The sequence below is a fragment of the Eleutherodactylus coqui genome, chromosome 5 (assembly GCF_035609145.1).
Source record: "Eleutherodactylus coqui strain aEleCoq1 chromosome 5, aEleCoq1.hap1, whole genome shotgun sequence".
Taxonomy (NCBI): domain Eukaryota; kingdom Metazoa; phylum Chordata; class Amphibia; order Anura; family Eleutherodactylidae; genus Eleutherodactylus; species Eleutherodactylus coqui.
Genome location: NC_089841.1, coordinates 12,487,977 through 12,509,603, shown reverse-complemented (window position 1 = coordinate 12,509,603; position 21,627 = coordinate 12,487,977). Strand labels below are relative to the sequence as shown.

The 21,627-nt window shown below is 52.5% G+C and overlaps 1 protein-coding gene across 1 annotated transcript in view; it reads right to left on the bottom strand.

Annotated features, from left to right (window-relative positions):
* Positions 1-3,391, bottom strand: part of LOC136629003 (zinc finger protein 83-like) — a 47,071-nt gene extending 43,680 nt beyond the window's left edge. Inside the window, exons 1-2 of the mRNA XM_066605105.1 lie at positions 3,366-3,391; positions 2,292-2,438 (exon numbers count right to left, since the gene is read on the bottom strand). Coding sequence (XP_066461202.1) covers positions 2,292-2,369 — 78 coding nt within the window. The 5' untranslated portion in view covers positions 2,370-2,438; positions 3,366-3,391. The remainder of the gene's footprint in view (positions 1-2,291; positions 2,439-3,365) is intronic.
* Between the last annotated feature and the right edge of the window lie 18,236 nt (positions 3,392-21,627).

Genomic DNA, 21,627 nt, shown 5'->3' with positions numbered 1-21,627 from the left:
CATCACACACAGTTCTACTCCATATATCCTGACCCCCACACATCACACACAGCTCTACTTCATATATCCTGACCCCCACACATCACACACACAGCTCTACTCCATCCATCCTGACCCCCACACATCACACACACAGCTCTACTCCATCCATACTGACCCCCACACATCACACACACAGCTCTACTCCATCCATCCTGACCCCCACACATCACACACACAGCTCTACTCCATCCATCCTGACCCCCACACATCACACACAGCTCTACTCCATCCATCCTGACCCCCAAACATCACACACACAGTTCTACTCCAAAGATCCTGACCCCCACACATCACACACAGCTCTACTCCATATATCCTGACCCCCACACATCACACACACAGCTCTACTCCATCCATCCTGACCCCCACACATCACACACACAGCTCTACTCCATCCATCCTGACCCCAACACATCACACACACAACTCTACTCCATCCATCCTGACCCCCACACATCACGCACACAGCTCTACTCCATCCATCCTGACCCCCACACATCACACACACAGCTCTACTCCATCCATCCTGACCCCCACACATCACACACACAGCTCTACTCCATCCATCCTGACCCCCACACATCACACACACAGCTCTACTCCATCCATCCTGACTCCCACACATCACACACCCAGCTCTACTCCATCGATCCAGACCCCCACAAATCACACACCCAGCTCTACTCCATCCATCCTGACCCCCACACATCACACACACAGCTCTACTCCATCCATCCTGACCCCCACACATCACACACACACAGCTCTACTCCATCCATCCTGACCCCCACACATCACACACAGCTCTACTCCATCCATCCTGACCCCCAAACATCACACACAGCTCTACTCCATCCATCCTGACCCCCACACATCACACACACAGCTCTACTCCAAAGATCCTGACCCCCACACATCACACACAGCTCTACTCCATATATCCTGACCCCCACACATCACACACACAGCTCTACTCCATCCATCCTGACCCCCACACATCACACACACAGCTCTACTCCATCCATCCTGACCCCCACACATCACACACACAGCTCTACTCCATCCATCCTGACCCCCACACATCACACACACAGCTCTACTCCATCCATCCTGACCCCCACACATCACACACACAGCTTTACTCCATCCATCCTGACCCCCACACATCACACACACAGCTCTACTCCATCCATCCTGACCCCCACACATCACACACATAGCTCTACTCCATCCATCCTGATTCCCACACATCACACACACAGCTCTACTCCATCTATCCTGACCCCCACACATCACACACACAGCTCTACTCCATCCATCCTGACCCCCACACATCACACGCAGCTCTACTCCATCCATCCTGACCCCCACACATCACACACACAGCTCTACTCCATCCATCCTGACCCCACACCTCACACACAGCTCTACTCCATCCATCCTGACCCCACACCTCACACACAGCTCTACTCCATCCATCCTGACCCCCACACATCACACACAGCTCTACTCCATCCATCCTGACCCCCACACATCACACACAGCTCTACTCCATCCATCCTGACCCCCACACATCACACACAGCTCTACTCTATCCATCCTGACCCCCACACATCACACACAGCTCTACTCCATCTAATTGTTTCGTTAGTTCGCACACTACTGCCTTCCTGCCGCACTAAAGCTCTCTCTCTGCTGCTCTACTCTTTACATCTCCTTCATCAGATCAACTCCTTCTCCTCTAGTGATAACCGAAATTACTCTGACTGGAATTCCTCCACCAATCACAGACCTGTTGCCGGGTGGTGAACTGCCCAATCCATATAATGCTCCTGATAGCCAATCAGGAAGGCTGCAGGTCGTCTGGCAGAATAATCAGTAATAAAAATACAACATTTACTTTAAAGGCACAACTCTGATCCACTACACAATCACCTCCACAGTGACATCATCAGAATCTCTCCCCTCTCCAGTGACATCATCTGTAAGTACCATAGAGGTGAATGATGTACTGTGACATCATCAGAATCTCTCCCCTCTCCAGTGACATCATCTGTTATTACCATAGATGTGAATGATGTACTGTGACATCATCAGAATCTCTCCCCTCTCCAGTGACATCATCTGTTATTACCATAGATGTGAATGATGTACTGTGACATCATCAGAATCTCTCCCCTCTCCAGTGACATCATCTGTTATTACCATAGATGAGAATGATGTACTGTGACATCATCAGAATCTCTCACCTCACCAGTAAGCTGGAAGAGTATCTCTAGGGTGACATTTATTATACTCTCTGCCATCTTGCTCTTGTCCTTCTCCATCCTTCCCGGGTCAGCGAGGATGAATTCTCTTATAGACGGATCTCAGCAGAGGATCGGGTGTTGTAGAACCTGAAGGGAAAGAAGGTTAAACAATATAAAAGCCGCACAATACAAGAAGGAGAAAGATTAGAGGAGAGATTAAAGGGCAGCTGTTTTATGATGCCAGAACTGCCGGCAGCACAACATCCTGACAGCCACACGGCAGACATGGAGGTTCTATCAGAGATGCTGCAGCGTAAAGAGAACACACTTTACAAAGTAGTCAGAAACGGGGAGAAGAGTCATAGGGGCGGTCCCTGCAGACATCCCCAACCCCCACTCCTCTGTCCCCAGTAATCACCTCCCCCCCCCCCACCCCACCCCCCCACATACTGCCCTCTCAGTCCTCACAGCGCTCCTCCTCCTCTGCGGTGCACTGATGAGCGGGGGGGAAAAGGCAGTATACATGCAGTATGTTCAGCACTGATTGGCTGAGACTTGGTCCAATCAGTGCTGTGCCTTATTGCAGCATCGCTGCCGGCTCATCACCCCGCCTCCCCCATAGCCCGTATCTCATCATGCTGCTGCTTCCTCTCCACCCACATGGGCAGAGCCAATCAGGCTTCATTAAAACAGCAAATTAATTCCATGACCGAGCCCTACAAGCAGGGTTATAAGTCAGCCGCCACCCTATAGTCGTGTACAGATAAGACGCCCCCCCATAGTCGTGTACAGATGAGACGCCCCCCCCCATAGTCGTGTACAGATGAGACGCCCCCCCCCAATAGTCGTGTACAGATGAGACCCCCCCCCCCCCCATAGTCCTGTACAGATGAGACGCCCCCCATAGTCGTGTACAGATGAGACCCCCCCCCCCCCCATAGTCCTGTACAGATGAGACGCCCCCCCATAGTCGTGGACAGATGAGACGCCCCCCCATAGTCGTGGACAGATGAGACGCCCCCCCATAGTCGTGGACAGATGAGACCCTCAAACCCCCCACAGGAGGACACAAACCTACAGAGCCAGAAAGAAGCGATGTGCTTTCAGGACCTGTGAAGATGTCACGCCCATGTGACCACATGTGTGGGAGGTGTAGGGATCACATGACCAGGCTGGAGATCAGTGTGTGCAGGACTCTGCTGTGCTGGTTGTGATCCCTGCTGGATGAGCTGAAGGGAGCAGGATGGATGGAGTAGAGCTGTGTGTGTGATGTGTGGGGGTCAGGATGGATGGAGTAGAGCTGTGTGTGATGTGTGGGGATCAGGATGGATGGAGTAGAGCTGTGTGTGATGTGTGGGGGTCAGGATGGATAGAGTAGAGCTGTGTGTGTGATGTGTGGGGATCAGGATGGATGGAGTAGAGCTGTGTGTGTGAGATGTGTGGGGGTCAGGATGGATGGAGTAGAGCTGTGTGTGATGTGTGGGGGTCAGGATGGATGGAGTAGAGCTGTGTGTGTGATGTGTGGGGGTCAGGATGGATGGAGTAGAGCTGTGTGTGTGTGTGATGTGTGGGGATCAGGATGGATGGAGTAGAGCTGTGTGTGTGATGTGTGGGGGTCAGGATGGATGGAGTAGAGCTGTGTGTGTGATGTGTGGGGGTCAGGATGGATGGAGTAGAGCTGTGTGTGTGATGTGTGGGGGTCAGGATGGATGGAGTAGAGCTGTGTGTGTGATGTGTGGGGGTCAGGATGGATGGAGTAGAGCTGTGTGTGATGTGTGGGGGTCAGGATGGATGGAGTAGAGCTGTGTGTGTGATGTGTGGGGGTCAGGATGGATGGAGTAAAGCTGTGTGTGTGATGTGTGGGGGTCAGGATGGATGGAGTAAAGCTGTGTGTGTGATGTGTGGGGGTCAGGATGGATGGAGTAGAGCTGTGTGTGATGTGTGGGGGTCAGGATGGATGGAGTAGAGCTGTGTGTGTGATGTGTGGGGGTCAGGATGGATGGAGTAGAGCTGTGTGTGTGATGTGTGGGGGTCAGGATGGATGGAGTAGAGCTGTGTGTGTGACGTGTGGGGGTCAGGATGGATGGAGTAGAGCTGTGTGTGACGTGTGGGGGTCAGGATGGATGGAGTAGAGCTGTGTGTGTGATGTGTGGGGGTCAGGATGGATGGAGTAGAGCTGTGTGTGTGATGTGTGGGGGTCAGGATGAATGGAGTAGAGCTGTGTGTGTGATGTGTGGGGGTCAGGATGGATGGAGTAGAGCTGTGTGTGTGATGTGTGGGGGTCAGGATGGTTGGAGTAGAGCTGTGTGTGATGTGTGGGGGTCAGGATGGATGGAGTAGAGCTGTGTGTGATGTGTGGGGGTCAGGATGGATGGAGTAGAGCTGTGTGTGGTGTGGGGGTCAGGATGGATGGAGTAGAGCTGTGTGTGTGATGTGTGGAGGTCAGGATGGATAGAGTAGAGCTGTGTGTGTGATGTGTGGGGGTCAGGATGGATGGAGTAGAGCTGTGTGTGTGATGTGTGGAGGTCAGGATGGATGGAGTAGAGCTGTGTGTGTGATGTGTGGGGGTCAGGATGGATGGAGTAGAGCTGTGTGTGTGATGTGTGGAGGTCAGGATGGATAGAGTAGAGCTGTGTGTGTGATGTGTGGGGGTCAGGATGGATGGAGTAGAGCTGTGTGTGTGATGTGTGGGGGTCAGGATGGATGGAGTAGAACTGTGTGTGATGTGTGGGGTCAGGATGGGTGGAGTAGAGCTGTGTGCGATGTGTGGGATCAGGATGGATGGAGTAGAGCTGTGTGTGATGTGTGGGGGTCAGGATGGATAGAGTAGAGCTGTGTGTGTGATGTGTGGGGTCAGGATGGATGGAGTAGAGCTGTGTGTGTGATGTGTGGGGGTCAGGATGGATGGAGTAGAACTGTGTGTGATGTGTGGGGTCAGGATGGGTGGAGTAGAGCTGTGTGCGATGTGTGGGATCAGGATGGATGGAGTAGAGCTGTGTGTGTGATGTGTGGAGGTCAGGATGGATAGAGTAGAGCTGTGTGTGTGATGTGTGGGGGTCAGGATGGATGGAGTAGAGCTGTGTGTGTGATGTGTGGGGGTCAGGATGGATGGAGTAGAACTGTGTGTGATGTGTGGGGTCAGGATGGGTGGAGTAGAGCTGTGTGCGATGTGTGGGATCAGGATGGATGGAGTAGAGCTGTGTGTGATGTGTGGGGGTCAGGATGGATAGAGTAGAGCTGTGTGTGTGATGTGTGGGGTCAGGATGGATGGAGTAGAGCTGTGTGTGTGATGTGTGGGGGTCAGGATGGATGGAGTAGAACTGTGTGTGATGTGTGGGGTCAGGATGGGTGGAGTAGAGCTGTGTGCGATGTGTGGGATCAGGATGGATGGAGTAGAGCTGTGTGTGTGATGTGTGGAGGTCAGGATGGATAGAGTAGAGCTGTGTGTGTGATGTGTGGGGTCAGGATGGATGGAGTAGAGCTGTGTGTGTGATGTGTGGGGGTCAGGATGGATGGAGTAGAACTGTGTGTGATGTGTGGGGTCAGGATGGGTGGAGTAGAGCTGTGTGCGATCAGGATGGATGGAGTAGAGCTGTGTGTGATGTGTGGGGGTCAGGATGGATGGAGTAGAGCTGTGTGTGTGATGTGTGGGGGTCAGGATGGATGGAGTAGAGCTGTGTGTGTGATGTGTGGGATCAGGATGGATGGAGTAGAGCTGTGTGTGATGTGTGGGGGTCAGGATGGATGGAGTAGAGCTGTGTGTGTGATGTGTGGGGGTCAGGATGGATGGAACTCTATTTTATTATAAAATTAGGAAACATAACAGTAATTGTCAAAACAAAAGTATGACTCTCTCCACAGTTTGGAGCATCAAACACAAATTAACACAACATGTGTATTCCAGTCCGTACAATGTCCGCTCAGGAAGCTTGCTTCTTCTGAACAAAGCAGAATAATAAGGACCTCCTCATCCTCTCTTGACCTTTCTTGAGCTTCTCTTTTGTTCTTTGCCTCTTCTCCTGCTTTAGTTTTTCTGTCCGTATCTTTCCTTACTGCCCATGGACTCTCTGGTGCCAGAAGATCCTCGATGCCAGACAAATCAGCAATGCCAGTATACGTTCCCCAGAAAAAAAAAACAAATAAACTGGCTTTAGATTTTTTTTTTCCCATTTGAAATGAAATAACAGTACCACCTAGAACATTCCCCTCATAAACCCCCCTACGCTATGCCGGGCCCTTAAGAGATGAAAAGAAGTTAACATGAAATGTTTACATTATTTATACAATTTTCTGTTTCCCTACGTAGTTATACTATAACCTACTTACAAAATTATTATTTATATATATTTTAATTTTTTTTTTCCCAACACAATAACTAATCTAATATTTACAGCATATTATATACATATATACACAAAATATAATTTATTATTTTTTTTATTTTTTTTTATTTTTCTATTTTTTTTTCCCCCCTCAATATAATTTAATTAAATTTTGTTACACACTTAATTCTCTTCACTATAAAGAAAATGACCTTCCCCCTCTTACCATCACCGTCTTACCATTGAGTCCTGGTTCAGTCATTTGCAAGCCCTATTTCTCCTTTTGTACTTAAAACAAAACAAAAAGCTATTAGTGTGAGAAAAACCAGCCCACCACCAGGAATCGGAAAGGGAAACAGGCTAGGGCACCGTAAAAGAAAGGCCCCTCCATAACCGAGATGCCTTTGGCGCTCCCAACCTGCTGCCCTCCCAAGAACGTACCTTCCCCAGGTCATCAAGAATGCCCCTACATACTACTTCCACCGGGAGGATTTTCTGACGCGTCGAAACTAGACACCTTGCGTGCCACGTGAAATATCTAACCACTAGGCTGACTAAATATAACGTGCATTTATCCCGGCCACCCAGAACTCTGAAAGCTCCATATGCCCACTCGGAATAGGAGAGTCCAGCCAGCCGGGGCCAGCCGATGGAAATCCCCACCCTTCTATATACCTCTGTATTGAAGGGACATTGAAGTAGGAAATGCTCCATGGTTTCCACCGTAGAGCCACACTCCTCACGGGGGCAATTTCTTTCCTCCGTGCTCCTATACTTCAGATTGTCCCTCACATACAGCTTTCCGTGGAAAGAGCGCCAGGCCAAATCCCAAAACTTCATAGGGACCCTCACTGAATTTAACAAAACCAACCCACCCTCCAGGTCCTGGCCTGGGCAGTCCTTGAGGGCCAATGGCTTTTGGAAACGGGAGGTCAGGACCCTCCTATCAAGGAACCTCCTCGAGAGAGTCTCAACCTCCACAGCCCCCAAGCCCCATCGACGGATAAGCTTCAGAGCCGGAGTAACGTAAGCCGGGAGATGTCCGTGCGGCGTGCGTAGGTCTTTCACTCGCCCTCCTCTCACCCAATCCTGGAGAAAGGGCCGAAACCATGACTTAGAGGAAACTACCCACCAAGGAGCCCTTTCCTCATTGCGGAAGTTGACTAGATTAATCTTCAAGAAGGTGTTGACTAAAAACACCACGGGATTGACCATACCCAATCCCCCTAGTCTCCTTGGGCGGTATGTAACCTCTCGCTTCACTAGGTTCAGCCTGTTGTCCCATAACAGCTGGAAGAACAGGCTATAGATCCGTGTCCAAGAAGACTCTGGCAAGATGCACACGCTGCCTAGATAGATAAATAAGGGGAGCAGGAAGGTTTTGATGAGGCTCACCTTTTCCCTCAGGGACAAAGACCATCCCTTCCATTGGTCCACCTTTTGACTGGCATCTTTTAGTCTGCCTTCCCAATTTGTCTCGGGATAATTTCCCTGGCCAAAATGGATGCCCAGAATTTTTAATGACTCCTGGGGTCTTGGGAGGGTGTCCGAGAGACTAAAATCAGGGTCTCCTTCTCCCAACCACAGACTTCCACACTTATCCCAGTTGAGCTGGGATCCAGTTACCTCTGAATACTCCACAACCTCCGACATCACCCATCCCGCCTCCTCGCGAGCAGAGACGAAAATCGTGACATCATCGGCGTAGGCCACCACCTTTAGTGCCGGCCCAGAGTCCCCCAGGCCCACCCCAACCCCCGCCAACGGCCCACAACCCAACCTCCTTAAAAAGGGGTCGATCGCAAACACGTATAGCAGGGGGCTTAAGGGACAGCCCTGACGAACCCCGGATCCCACAAAAAAGGGGCGCCCAGCCCAACCGTTCACCAGCGGGAAACTCTCAGCCCCTTTGTACAAAGTTTTTAACCAATTGACAAACCCTACCGGCAGACCATATTTCAAAAGCACCGACCAGAGGTACTCATGGTTAACCTTATCAAAAGCCTTTGCCTGATCCAAGGACAGCAAGAACCCTCTCCAGTTCCCAGCCCTGCCCTGCTCCACAACCTCCCGGACACTCAGCACAGCACTAAATGTGCTTCGGCCTGGAACAGAACAGTGCTGATCACCCGAAAGCAACTCCGGTGCAAAACGCACCAAACGATTAAACAGCACCTTAGCCAAAATCTTCCGGTCCGTATTGAGCAGCGCTATGGGACGCCAATTCTCAATCCGGGACGGATCCTTACCCTTTGACAAGATGATCAGGGCTGACCTCCTCATTGACTCTGGCAGAGTACCCGAGGAAAGGCACTCATTATATACCTCAGTCAATAGGGGAACCAACTGTTCCTTAAAGGTTTTGTAGAACTCGGATGATAAGCCATCCGGACCTGGCGTTTTCTTGAGCTTAAGCCCTTCAAAGGCCAGTCTCACTTCCTCTTCTCTGATAGCGTCTGTCAAAACGTCAAGCCCAGAGGTCACTCTCTCTTCAGGAATGGTTTCAGCCAGGAAAGTCGACAGCCTGTCTCGATCTTGATCCTTCCCTGCCAGAAGGCCCGAGTAGTAGGATCTGACTACCTCCAGGATCTCTGAACTGGACCTCTTCAGAGACCCTGTACTATCAATCAGTCCTGTAACCATCTTACTATTTACTGACATCCTACAGTTTCTGTAGGGGTCGGGCGAGCGGAATTTCCCGAAATCCCTCTCAAAAACCAAGGATGTGTACCTATCATACTGGCACCTTTTTAACAGGGATTTCACTCTGGAGACTTCCTCACGGTTGCCCCCCGCCGAGACAAGCCTCTCGAGTTTCCTCCTCAGTCCTTGATATAAACGATAACAAGACAAGGATCTGAGGTTAGAGAGCTCACGGAAATACCTCGCTGCCCTTTTCTTGAAAATCTCCCACCACTCTGACTTACTGTTACATAGGCCCATGAGCGGAATCTGGCTCTGAAGGAACTCCTCAAAGGACTGTCTTATCTCAGCTTCTTCCAGGAGGGCCGAATTCAATTTCCATAAACCTCTACCCATCCGAGGGGTATCTGTAACATTCAAAGTAAACATAATTAAACAGTGGTCGGAGAACTCCACCTCCACCACCAATAAAGGTGAGGAGACAGCTTCCTCCTTTAAATAAAACCTGTCTATCCTAGACCTACTACTACCTCTATGGAAGGTGAACACCGTGTTGCCTGGGGCATGCCTGATGTGGATGTCCTCCAGGCGAGCCTCACTGACTATTCTATTCAAAGCGACGCTATCATAATCCAGTCTGTCTTTGGTACCTCCCCTATCGCAGAGCCTCGTGACGTTATTGAAGTCTCCACCAAAGACTACCAACCGGCTTGAAAAAAGATAGGGCTTGATCCTTGTGAAAAGGTCCTTTCGCTCACATTGACTTTGAGGACCGTAGATGTTAATCAGTCGTAGCTCTTGACCTCCCACAAGGACGTCTAGGACCAAACACCTCCCCATTTCCACCTCAATCACCCGTCGGCATGTGACATCTGCGGTTTTAAAAAGAACCGCCACTCCGCTATACTGCTCGGCCGCAAGAGACCAATAGGAGGGCCCGTGAGTCCACTCCCTCTTTGCCTGATATATACTGGCTAAATCTGTTAGCCTGGTCTCCTGCAAAAATAAAATATCAGCTTCAACACGGCTGAAAAAATCAAAGGCCATAAATCTTGCAGTATTTGACTTAATGCTGGCTACATTAATGGTCGCCAGCGTCAACGGACTGAGTGCCGCCATCTAAGGTGATTAAGGTTGGATGACTCTTATCTTATCCCTTCCCCTTTCTTCACCCGAAAACCCACATTCCTCTCCTCCTCTCTTTAATGACGCAGACATATCCATGCCCTCGATTGTTGCCCCTCCTTCTTCAGGGGACGCCAAACTTTTGTCTGGTGGCTTCGGTACCTCCTCCCTCCCCTGGGACTCAGTCTTCCCAAGGACGGGAGGGGGGGGGTCACATCCTCCGGCCCCTCCCCACCCCTCTCGGGTTCCCCCGTCACCCCCACTAGCAAGGGAGATTCAGGTTCCCCCTCAAGGGATTGAAAACGGTTTGAAAGAGACACCAGAGGGGAGCCGGTTTGTCCTTCCATTAGTCTCTGACCCGGGGCAGGAGAAGATTTCCTTTTACCTGGTTGTTTTTTCTTTTTCACATCCTTTTTCCGCCTCTTTTCCAGCCATTCTCTGCCATCTTCATTTGATGACAGAGCGGCGCCAGAGGCGGACCCCTCTTCCCTCTGCAGTCTCTCGGTCTCCTCCTCCAACTCGCTCTCCCCTGGAGCCTCAGTAGCAGGAGCTTTCTCAAGGGCAGGGGCGCGGACCGTGCCAATGGTTTTCCCAGATGTTTCACCTGCCCTTGCCGCCTTCCTGGCTTCCAGGCGTCTCATCTGACTTGCTGTCTTACTGCCGTTCTTCACTGGACCCTCAGCCCCAGTACCCCCGTCAACACCCTCCCCCACCGGCAGACCCTCACCCTGCGTCTCCTGAGGCCTACCCGTAGGTTCAGGGGCCGCGTTGGCACTAGAACGAGGGCAGCGGCTGTAGGGGTGTCCTAGAACACCACACAGGTGACAGCGTATGTCCCTACACGATGCGGCTGTATGGCCTACCCCTCCACATGAGAAGCACACCTGCTGAGTACAGTCTGCACTAAAATGGGTGGGGTCGCCGCATCGGTGACACACTTTAGGCTGTCCCCGGTAGAAGACCGAGATCCTGTCCCTACCCAGATAGGCCGAGGAGGGGATGTGGGTCACTGAGTTCCCCGCCCGGCTCAGCTGGACCAGAAAAGTCCATGCCCCGGACCAGATACCATATTCATCCCGGTTTTTCACCGGGGCACCCTTAACTTCTCCAAAACGACTTAACCAGGTCATGATATCAAGCGAAGACAGAGACTCATTACGCGTTAACACAGTCACCGTCTTTACATCGTCCTGGCGGGACAGGGGGGAGACCCTGAAATCCCGCCAGCCGGGCCGATTCTTCACCAGCTCGTAATTGGTCCAGAAGAGTTCCAAACCCTCTGGCCTTACGAAACTGATGTCGAACTCCGGGGTACCGAAGGGATGGATCAGAGCAAAGATGTTATGTGCCCTGAAGCCCATCTTCAGCAGTAGTTCAACCACCTCACTCCTCCTAGGGCATGTTTCATCACTTTCCCACCGAAGACGGACTGCATTCCTTCTGGTCCCCCTTGGCCCGCCTGTTGGGAGTGACCAATTTCCCATATTTTCTCGGAAGGCAGAAAGACCAAAACGTTGAACCCAAAAACTTAAATCCACCTGCTCACCATCTATAAGGGCAGACCTCTCGCCCCGTCTCAGAGCGGCCGTGAGTTGCTGTCCTAAATCCCTATCCGTGCCACCAGACAAAACCCTCCTCGCATCACCCTGAACTGCACCAGCGTAGCTCTTTGCCCCAGGGGCCACCGGGGGGTTACTACTGCGGGGAGGGGAGGGCCTAGATGAAGGGCCCGGCATAGCCCCCCTCTCATCTCCACTCATCTCATTATTGCTCCTGCTCCCTTGCTGGGGAGGCTCAATCCCTTTTCCCCCTTCCATAATTTTTCCACTCCAGCATCCTTCACCTGCATTCTCACCTGCACCCACACTCTTCTCCCTCCCCTCACTCTCCCTACTTTCCTCAACCTCCACACCTTTGTTATTCTGCATTTTATTCTGTTTTGTTCTTTCAACACTCCCCTCCTCCCCTTTATCAGTGTTTAGCCCTTCATTTCCCTTATCTATTACAATCTCCTTCTCTCCCTCTGCTTCTACTTGCTTTATTACTTTCACCCCCTCATGCACTCCACCATTCTTTCTTTTATTTCCCTTTTGTCCCTCCTCAGTTCCCCCTCCCCTCTTGTTTTGGGAAACTGCTTGTACTGTCTTCCCTGCTGTTTTCTTCACCTTCGGGCTGGCCTGCACCAAAATGGTTCCCGATAAGCCTCTTTGCAGCATGGCCTGGGTCCCCCCCAGCCGGCCATCCCGACCGCTCTCACTCATTCTTCTTTTACCCTCCTTTATTTCAGCCACACTCTTACAACTCGCAGCTCTTCTCATTTTACCATCTTCCAAAGAGACTGACTTTGGCGCGGTTTCTCTAGCGCTCGGGCCAGGCGCTGTCTTACTTGCCCCAACTGATTTCCCGGTAGCACCTTCCTTGGGCGTTACTGCTTTTACATCTATTTTTTTTCCCTGGACATTTTTAACCCTCTGAGTGCTGAGAACCCCAGACTGCTTTTTACTTTCATTCATCAGCTGCCCCTTTTTAATCACTCCTGCCTTTCCACTCCCCGCTGCTTCAGCTCCCCGCCCCTCCGTCTCCTGTGCACGATCCGCTGCCTTAACCCCTAACTCCCCGCTGGACACTAGCCCCGTGCCTGTATGAGCCGGGAGAGTTTGGGATTCAGGTTTTACATTGCATGTTGCTGGCACTGCTGATTTTACACTGGCATCGCCTCTGCCCTTTCTTGATACATTTAACCCCTGCCCGGTCCCTTTTGTTTTAGTATCTTTTCCTTTGTCCTGGAGAGGAGAGACCACCGGCTGCTGCTGCGTTGCCGCCTGTGCGTTCTCCCCCCCTCCAGGGCACTGCTCATCTACTATTGGCAAACAATCCATATCATCAGTCCCCTCACCCGGCTCCTGTACCTCCACCACAGAAGCCTGGTCTGAGGAGACCTGCTTAGCTACATGCTCCAACTGTACTTGCTCCACCGAGCCCGCGAAACCATCATTACTATGCCCCGCCCCCTTGTAGTCCGACCCTGCAGCAAGCACCTTGCCAGACTGGACACGGGGGGCTACCAATGGTTCTATTTTCTCTCCCTTTTGACTGGCTCCCGATGCCACTTCAGACACCGGGCGACCCCCTGCCGCAGGGATTGCATTATCAGGAAGTGGCACATATCTTGAACTTACCACTTCCACTGTAGCCTTCTTCGCCTGGCCTTTTGCGCGGATACGGGTGTCCTCTTCAGGTGTCTCGTTCCCGAAGCACAGCTTGCTCAAATCCGGGGGGGCCTCCATTTTCTGGATCTCGCTGAGTAGATACCCGCCGCTGTCACTTTCCTCTTCCATGGATGAACCTGAGAGGGGCGGGTTGGCTTGTCTTGCCGGGATGCTAGCGTCCGACTCGTGACCCGTCCTCTGCTTTCCTTGGCCGCCTCTGGGGCTCTGTTCATTCACCCCCTGCGATCTAGCAGTGTTTGAATGCTGCTGCAGGCTTGCAGAAAGCTGGGTTTCCCTCTGCAGCCTTCCTCTGCACTCTCTTCACTGCTGGTATAGGACGGAATGTTCCTATTAAAGCGCTCCTGGTGTCTCCAGTTCTCCGACATGCTGCCTCCGTTTGCCTTTATAGCGTCTTTTCTTGCCGTCAGTTTCTTAATTTCCTCCATTATGTTCTTTATTTCGTCCTGATAGTCTTTCTTTTGGTCTCTTGAGCATGTCTCTAGCAGGGCTTTCAGACCCTGCACTTCATGCTGCAGTTTCTTCAATTTCCCGCTTATTGCATCAAACTCCCGCTTGTACTTATTAAAGCGGGTGGCTAATTGCTCCGCTGTCTCTCCATCCTTTCTTTCACCCCAGGAGTACAGATCTTCCTCCTGGGGCTTACCTTTAATTTCTGCCGCTTGCACTCTCAGTCTCTGCGACCTCCTTAATTCCGTATTGGCTCTTGGAACCGGCTGCCTCTCGCTGCCCCCCGCCGGTCCATCCCGGGAGGCAGTGGATGCCCCAGGCGAGGGCATACACGCTGGGGAAAAGCAGACCTTCTCCCCCTGGAAGAGGGAGAGGCTGCCTGCACGTCTTCACTCTCCAACAGCTGAGCACACACTGCTGCACTCTGACACGCCCACCGCAGGATGGATGGAGTAGAGCTGTGTGTGTGATGTGTGGGGGTCAGGATGGATGGAGTAGAGCTGTGTGTGTGATGTGTGGGGGTCAGGATGGATGCAGTAGAGCTGTGTGTGTGATGTGTGGGGGTCAGGATGGATGGAGTAGAGCTGTGTGTGTGATGTGTGGGGGTCAGGATGGATGCAGTAGAGCTGTGTGTGTGATGTGTGGGGGGTCAGGATGGATGGAGTAGAGCTGTGTGTGATGTGTGGGGGTCAGGATGGATGGAGTAGAGCTGTGTGTGTGAAGTGTGGGGGTCAGGATGGATGGAGTAGAGCTGTGTGTGATGTGTGGGATCAGGATGGATGGAGTAGAGCTGTGTGTGGGGGTCAGGATGGATGGAGTAGAGCTGTGTGTGATGTGTGGGGGGTCAGGATGGATGGAGTAGAGCTGTGTGTGTGATGTGTGGGGGTCAGGATGGATGGAGTAGAGCTGTGTGTGTGATGTGTGGGGGTCAGGATGGATGGAGTAGAGCTGTGTGTGTGATGTGTGGGGGTCAGGATGGATGGAGTAGAGCTGTGTGTCATGTGTGGGGGGTCAGGATGGATAGAGTAGAGCTGTGTGTGTGATGTGTGGGGGTCAGGATGGATGGAGTAGAGCTGTGTGTGATGTGTGGGGGGTCAGGATGGATGGAGTAGAGCTGTGTGTGATGTGTGGGGGTCAGGATGGATGGAGTAGAGCTGTGTGTGTGATGTGTGGGGGTCAGGATGGATGGAGTAGAGCTGTGTGTGTGATGTGTGGGGGTCAGGATGGATGGAGTAGAGCTGTGTGTGTGATGTGTGGGGGTCAGGATGGATGGAGTAGAGCTGTGTGTGTGATGTGTGGGGGTCAGGATGGATGGAGTAGAGCTGTGTGTGATGTGTGGGGGTCAGGATGGATGGAGTAGAGCTGTGTGTGTGTGATGTGTGGGGGTCAGGATGGATGGAGTAGAGCTGTGTGTGTGATGTGTGGGGTCAGGATGGATGGAGTAGAGCTGTGTGTGTGATGTGTGGGGTCAGGATGGATGGAGTAGAGCTGTGTGTGTGATGTGTGGGGATCAGGATGGATGGAGTAGAGCTGTGTGTGTGATGTGTGGGGATCAGGATGGATGGAGTAGAGCTGTGTGTGATGTGTGGGGGTCAGGATGGATGGAGTAGAGCTGTGTGTGTGTGATGTGTGGGGGTCAGGATGGATGGAGTAGAGCTGTGTGTGTGATGTGTGGGGTCAGGATGGATGGAGTAGAGCTGTGTGTGTGATGTGTGGGGTCAGGATGGATGGAGTAGAGCTGTGTGTGTGATGTGTGGGGATCAGGATGGATGGAGTAGAGCTGTGTGTGTGATGTGTGGGGATCAGGATGGATGGAGTAGAGCTGTGTGTGATGTGTGGGGGTCAGGATGGATGGAGTAGAGCTGTGTGTGATGTGTGGGGGTCAGGATGGATGGAGTAGAGCTGTGTGTGATGTGTGGGGGTCAGGATGGATGGAGTACAGCTGTGTGTGTGATGTGTGGGGGTCAGGATGGATGAAGTAGACCTGTGTGTGTGATGTGTGGGGGTCAGGATGGATGGAGTAGAGCTGTGTGTGTGATGTGTGGGGTCAGGATGGATGGAGTAGAGCTGTGTGTGTGATGTGTGGGGGTCAGGATGGATGGAGTAGAGCTGTGTGTGTGATGTGTGGGGGTCAGGATGGATGGAGTAGAGCTGTGTGTGTGATGTGTGGGGGTCAGGATGGATGGAGTAGAGCTGTGTGTGTGATGTGTGGGGGTCAGGATGGATGGAGTAGAGCTGTGTGTGTGATGTGTGGGGGGTCAGGATGGATGGAGTAGAGCTGTGTGTGATGTGTGGGGGGTCAGGATGGATGGAGTAGAGCTGTGTGTGATGTGTGGGGGTCAGGATGGATGGAGTAGAGCTGTGTGTGTGATGTGTGGGGGTCAGGATGGATGGAGTAGAGCTGTGTGTGTGATGTGTGGGGGTCAGGATGGATGGAGTAGAGCTGTGTGTGTGATGTGTGGGGGTAAGGATGGATGGAGTAGAGCTGTGTGTGTGATGTGTGGGGGTCAGGATGGATGGAGTAGAGCTGTGTGTGATGTGGTGGGGTCAGGATGGAGTAGAGCTGTGTGTGTGATGTGTGGGGGTCAGGATGGATGGAGTAGAGCTGTGTGTGTGATGTGTGGGGGTCAGGATGGATGGAGTAGAGCTGTGTGTGTGTGATGTGTGGGGGTCAGGATGGATGGAGTAGAGCTGTGTGTGTGATGTGTGGGGTCAGGATGGATGGAGTAGAGCTGTGTGTGTGATGTGTGGGGTCAGGATGGATGGAGTAGAGCTGTGTGTGTGATGTGTGGGGATCAGGATGGATGGAGTAGAGCTGTGTGTGTGATGTGTGGGGATCAGGATGGATGGAGTAGAGCTGTGTGTGATGTGTGGGGGTCAGGATGGATGGAGTAGAGCTGTGTGTGTGTGATGTGTGGGGGTCAGGATGGATGGAGTAGAGCTGTGTGTGTGATGTGTGGGGTCAGGATGGATGGAGTAGAGCTGTGTGTGTGATGTGTGGGGTCAGGATGGATGGAGTAGAGCTGTGTGTGTGATGTGTGGGGATCAGGATGGATGGAGTAGAGCTGTGTGTGTGATGTGTGGGGATCAGGATGGATGGAGTAGAGCTGTGTGTGATGTGTGGGATCAGGATGGATGGAGTAGAGCTGTGTGTGATGTGTGGGGGTCAGGATGGATGGAGTAGAGCTGTGTGTGTGATTTGTGGGGGTCAGGATGGATGGAGTAGAGCTGTGTGTGTGATGTGTGGGGGTCAGGATGGATGGAGTAGAGCTGTGTGTGTGATGTGTGGGGGTCAGGATGGATGGAGTAGAGCTGTGTGTGATATGTGGGGGTCAGGATGAATGGAGTAGAGCTGTGTGTGATGTGTGGGGGTCAGGATGGATGGAGTAGAGCTGTGTGTGTGTGATGTGTGGGGGTCAGGATGGATGGAGTAGAGCTGTGTGTGTGATGTGTGGGGTCAGGATGGATGGAGTAGAGCTGTGTGTGTGATGTGTGGGGTCAGGATGGATGGAGTAGAGCTGTGTGTGTGATGTTTGGGGATCAGGATGGATGGAGTAGAGCTGTGTGTGTGATGTGTGGGGATCAGGATGGATGGAGTAGAGCTGTGTGTGATGTGTGGGGGTCAGGATGGATGGAGTAGAGCTGTGTGTGATGTGTGGGGGTCAGGATGGATGGAGTAGAGCTGTGTGTGATGTGTGGGGGTCAGGATGGATGGAGTACAGCTGTGTGTGTGATGTATGGGGGTCAGGATGGATGAAGTAGACCTGTGTGTGTGATGTGTGGGGGTCAGGATGGATGGAGTAGAGCTGTGTGTGTGATGTGTGGGGTCAGGATGGATGGAGTAGAGCTGTGTGTGATGTGTGGGGGGTCAGGATGGATGGAGTAGAGCTGTGTGTGTGATGTGTGGGGGTCAGGATGGATGGAGTAGAGCTGTGTGTGTGATGTGTGGGGGTCAGGATGGATGGAGTAGAGCTGTGTGTGTGATGTGTAGGGGTCAGGATGGATGGAGTAGAGCTGTGTGTGATATGTGGGGATCAGGATGGATGGAGTAGAGCTGTGTGTGTGATGTGTGGGGGTCAGGATGGATGAAGTAGACCTGTGTGTGTGATGTGTGGGGGTCAGGATGGATGGAGTAGAGCTGTGTGTGTGATGTGTGGGGTCAGGATGGATGGAGTAGAGCTGTGTGTGTGATGTGTGGGTGTCAGGATGGATGGAGTAGAGCTGTGTGTGTGATGTGTGCGGGTCAGGATGGATGGAGTAGAGCTGTGTGTGTGATGTGTGGGGGTCAGGATGGATGGAGTAGAGCTGTGTGTGTGATGTGTGGGGGTCAGGATGGATGGAGTAGAGCTGTGTGTGTGATGTGTGGGGGTCAGGATGGATAGATTAGAGCTGTGTGTGTGATGTGTGGGGGTCAGGATGGATGGAGAAGAGCTGTGTGTGTGTGATGTGTGGGGGTCAGGATGGATGGAGTAGAGCTGTGTGTGTGATGTGTGGGGTCAGGATGGATGGAGTAGAGATGTGTGTGTGTGGGGGTCAGGATGGATGGAGTAGAGCTGTGTGTGTGATGTGTGGGGGTCAGGATGGATGGAGTAGAGCTGTGTGTGTGATGTGTGGGGGTCAGGATGGATGGAGTAGAGCTGTGTGTGTGATGTGTGGGGTCAGGATGGATGGAGTAGAGCTGTGTGTGTGTGATGTGTGGGGGTCAGGATGGATGGAGTAGAGCTGTGTGTGATGTGTGGGGGTCAGGATGGATGGAGTAGAGCTGTGTGTGTGATGTGTGGGGGTCAGGATGGATGGAGTAGAGCTGTGTGTGTGATGTGTGGGGGTCAGGATGGATGGAGTAGAGCTGTGTGTGTGATGTGTGGGGGTCAGGATGGATGGAACAGAGCTGTGTGTGTGATGTGTGGGGGTCAGGATGGATGGAGCAGAGCTGTGTGTGTGATGTGTGGGGGTCAGGATTGATGGAGTAGAGCTGTGTGTGTGATGTGTGGGGGTCAGGATGGATGGAGCAGAGCTGTGTGTGATGTGTGGGGGTCAGGATGGATGGAGCAGAGCTGTGTGTGATGTGTGGGGGTCAGGATGGATGGAGTAGAGCTGTGTGTGTGTGATGTGTGGGGGTCAGGATGGATGGAGTAGAGCTGTGTGTGTGTGATGTGTGGGGGTCAGGATGGATGGAGTAGAGCTGTGTGTGTGTGATGTGTGGGGGTCAGGATGGATGGAGTTGAGCTGTGTGTGATGTGTGGGGGTCAGGATGGATGGAGTAGAGCTGTGTGTGTGATGTGTGGGGGTCAGGATGGATGGAGTAGAGCTGTGTGTGTGATGTGTGGGGTCAGGATGGATAGAGTAGAGCTGTGTGTGTGATGTGTGGGGGTCAGGATGGATGGAGTAGAGCTGTGTGTGTGATGTGTGGGGGTCAGGATGGATGGAGTAGAGCTGTGTGTGTGATGTGTGGTGGTCAGGATGGATGGAGTAGAGCTGTGTGTGTGATGTGTGGGGGTCAGGATGGATGGAGTAGAGCTGTGTGTGTGATGTGTGGGGTCAGGATGGATGGAGTAGAGCTGTGTGTGTGTGATGTGTGGGGGTCAGGATGGATGGAGTAGAGCTGTGTGTGATGTGTGGGGGTCAGGATGGATGGAGTAGAGCTGTGTGTGTGATGTGTGGGGTCAGGATGGATGGAGTAGAGCTGTGTGTGTGTGATGTGTGGGGGTCAGGATGGATGGAGTAGAGCTGTGTGTGATGTGTGGGGGTCAGGATGGATGGAGTAGAGCTGTGTGTGTGATGTGTGGAGGTCAAGATGGATAGAGTAGAGCTGTGTGTGTGATGTGTGGAGGTCAGGATGGATGGAGTAGAGCTGTGTGTGTGATGTGTGGGGGTCAGGATGGATGGAGTAGAGCTGTGTGTGTGATGTGTGGGGGTCAGGATGGATGGAGTAGAGCTGTGTGTGTGATGTGTGGGGTCAGGATGGATGGAGTAGAGCTGTGTGTGTGTGATGTGTGGGGGACAGGATGGATGGAGTAGAGCTGTGTGTGATGTGTGGGGGTCAGGATGGATGGAGTAGAGCTGTGTGTGTGATGTGTGGGGGTCAGGATGGATGGAGTAGAGCTGTGTGTGTGATGTGTGGGGGTCAGGATGGATGGAGTAGAGCTGTGTGTGTGATGTGTGGGGGTCAGGATGGATGGAGCAGAGCTGTGTGTGTGATGTTTGGCGGTCAGGATGGATGGAGCAGAGCTGTGTGTGTGATGTGTGGGGGTCAGGATTGATGGAGTAGAGCTGTGTGTGTGATGTGTGGGGGTCAGGATGGATGGAGCAGAGCTGTGTGTGATGTGTGGGGGTCAGGATGGATGGAGCAGAGCTGTGTGTGATGTGTGGGGGTCAGGATGGATGGAGTAGAGCTGTGTGTGTGTGATGTGTGGGGGTCAGGATGGATGGAGTAGAGCTGTGTGTGTGTGATGTGTGGGGGTCAGGATGGATGGAGTAGAGCTGTGTGTGTGATGTGTGGGGATCAGGATGGATGGAGTAGAGCTGTGTGTGTGTGATGTGTGGGGGTCAGGATGGATGGAGTAGAGCTGTGTGTGTGTGATGTGTGGGGGTCAGGATGGATGGAGTAGAGCTGTGTGTGTGATGTGTGGGGATCAGGATGGATGGAGTAGAGCTGTGTGTGTGATGTGTGGGGATCAGGATGGATGGAGTAGGGCTGTGTGTGTGATGTGTGGGGGTCAGGATGGATGGAGTAGAGCTGTGTGTGTGATGTGTGGGGGTCAGGATGGATGGAGTAGAGCTGTGTGTGTGATGTGTGGGGGTCAGGATGGATGGAGTAGAGCTGTGTGTGTGATGTGTGGGGGTCAGGATGGATGGAGTAGAGCTGTGTGTGTGATGTGTGGAGGTCAGGATGGATAGAGTAGAGCGGTGTGTGTGATGTGTGGAGGTCAGGATGGATGGAGTAGAGCTGTGTGTGTGATGTGTGGGGGTCAGGATGGAGGGAGTAGAGCTGTGTGTGTGATGTGTGGGGGTCAGGATGGATGGAGTAGAGCTGTGTGTGTGATGTGTGGGGGTCAGGATGGATGGAGTAGAGCTGTGTGTGTGATGTGTGGGGGTCAGGATGGATGGAGTAGAGCTGTGTGTGTGATGTGTGGGGGTCAGGATGGATGGAGCAGAGCTGTGTTTGTGATGTGTGGGGTGTCAGGATGGATGGAGTAGAGCTGTGTGATGTGTGGGGGTCAGGATGGATGGAGTAGAGCTGTGTGTGTGATGTGTGGGGGTCAGGATGGATGGAGCAGAGCTGTGTGTGATGTGTGGGGATCAGGATGGATGGAGTAGAGCTGTGTGTGTGATGTGTGGGGGTCAGGATGGATGGAGTAGAGCTGTGTGTGATGTGTGGGAGTCAGGATGGATGGAGCAGAGCTGTGTGTGTGATGTGTGGGGGTCAGGATGGATGGAGTAGAGCTGTGTGTGTGATGTGTGGGGGTCAGGATGGATGGAGTAGAGCTTTGTGTGTGATGTGTGCGGGTCAGGATGGATGGAGTAGAGCTGTGTGTGATGTGTGGCGGTTAGTATGGATGTAGTACAGCT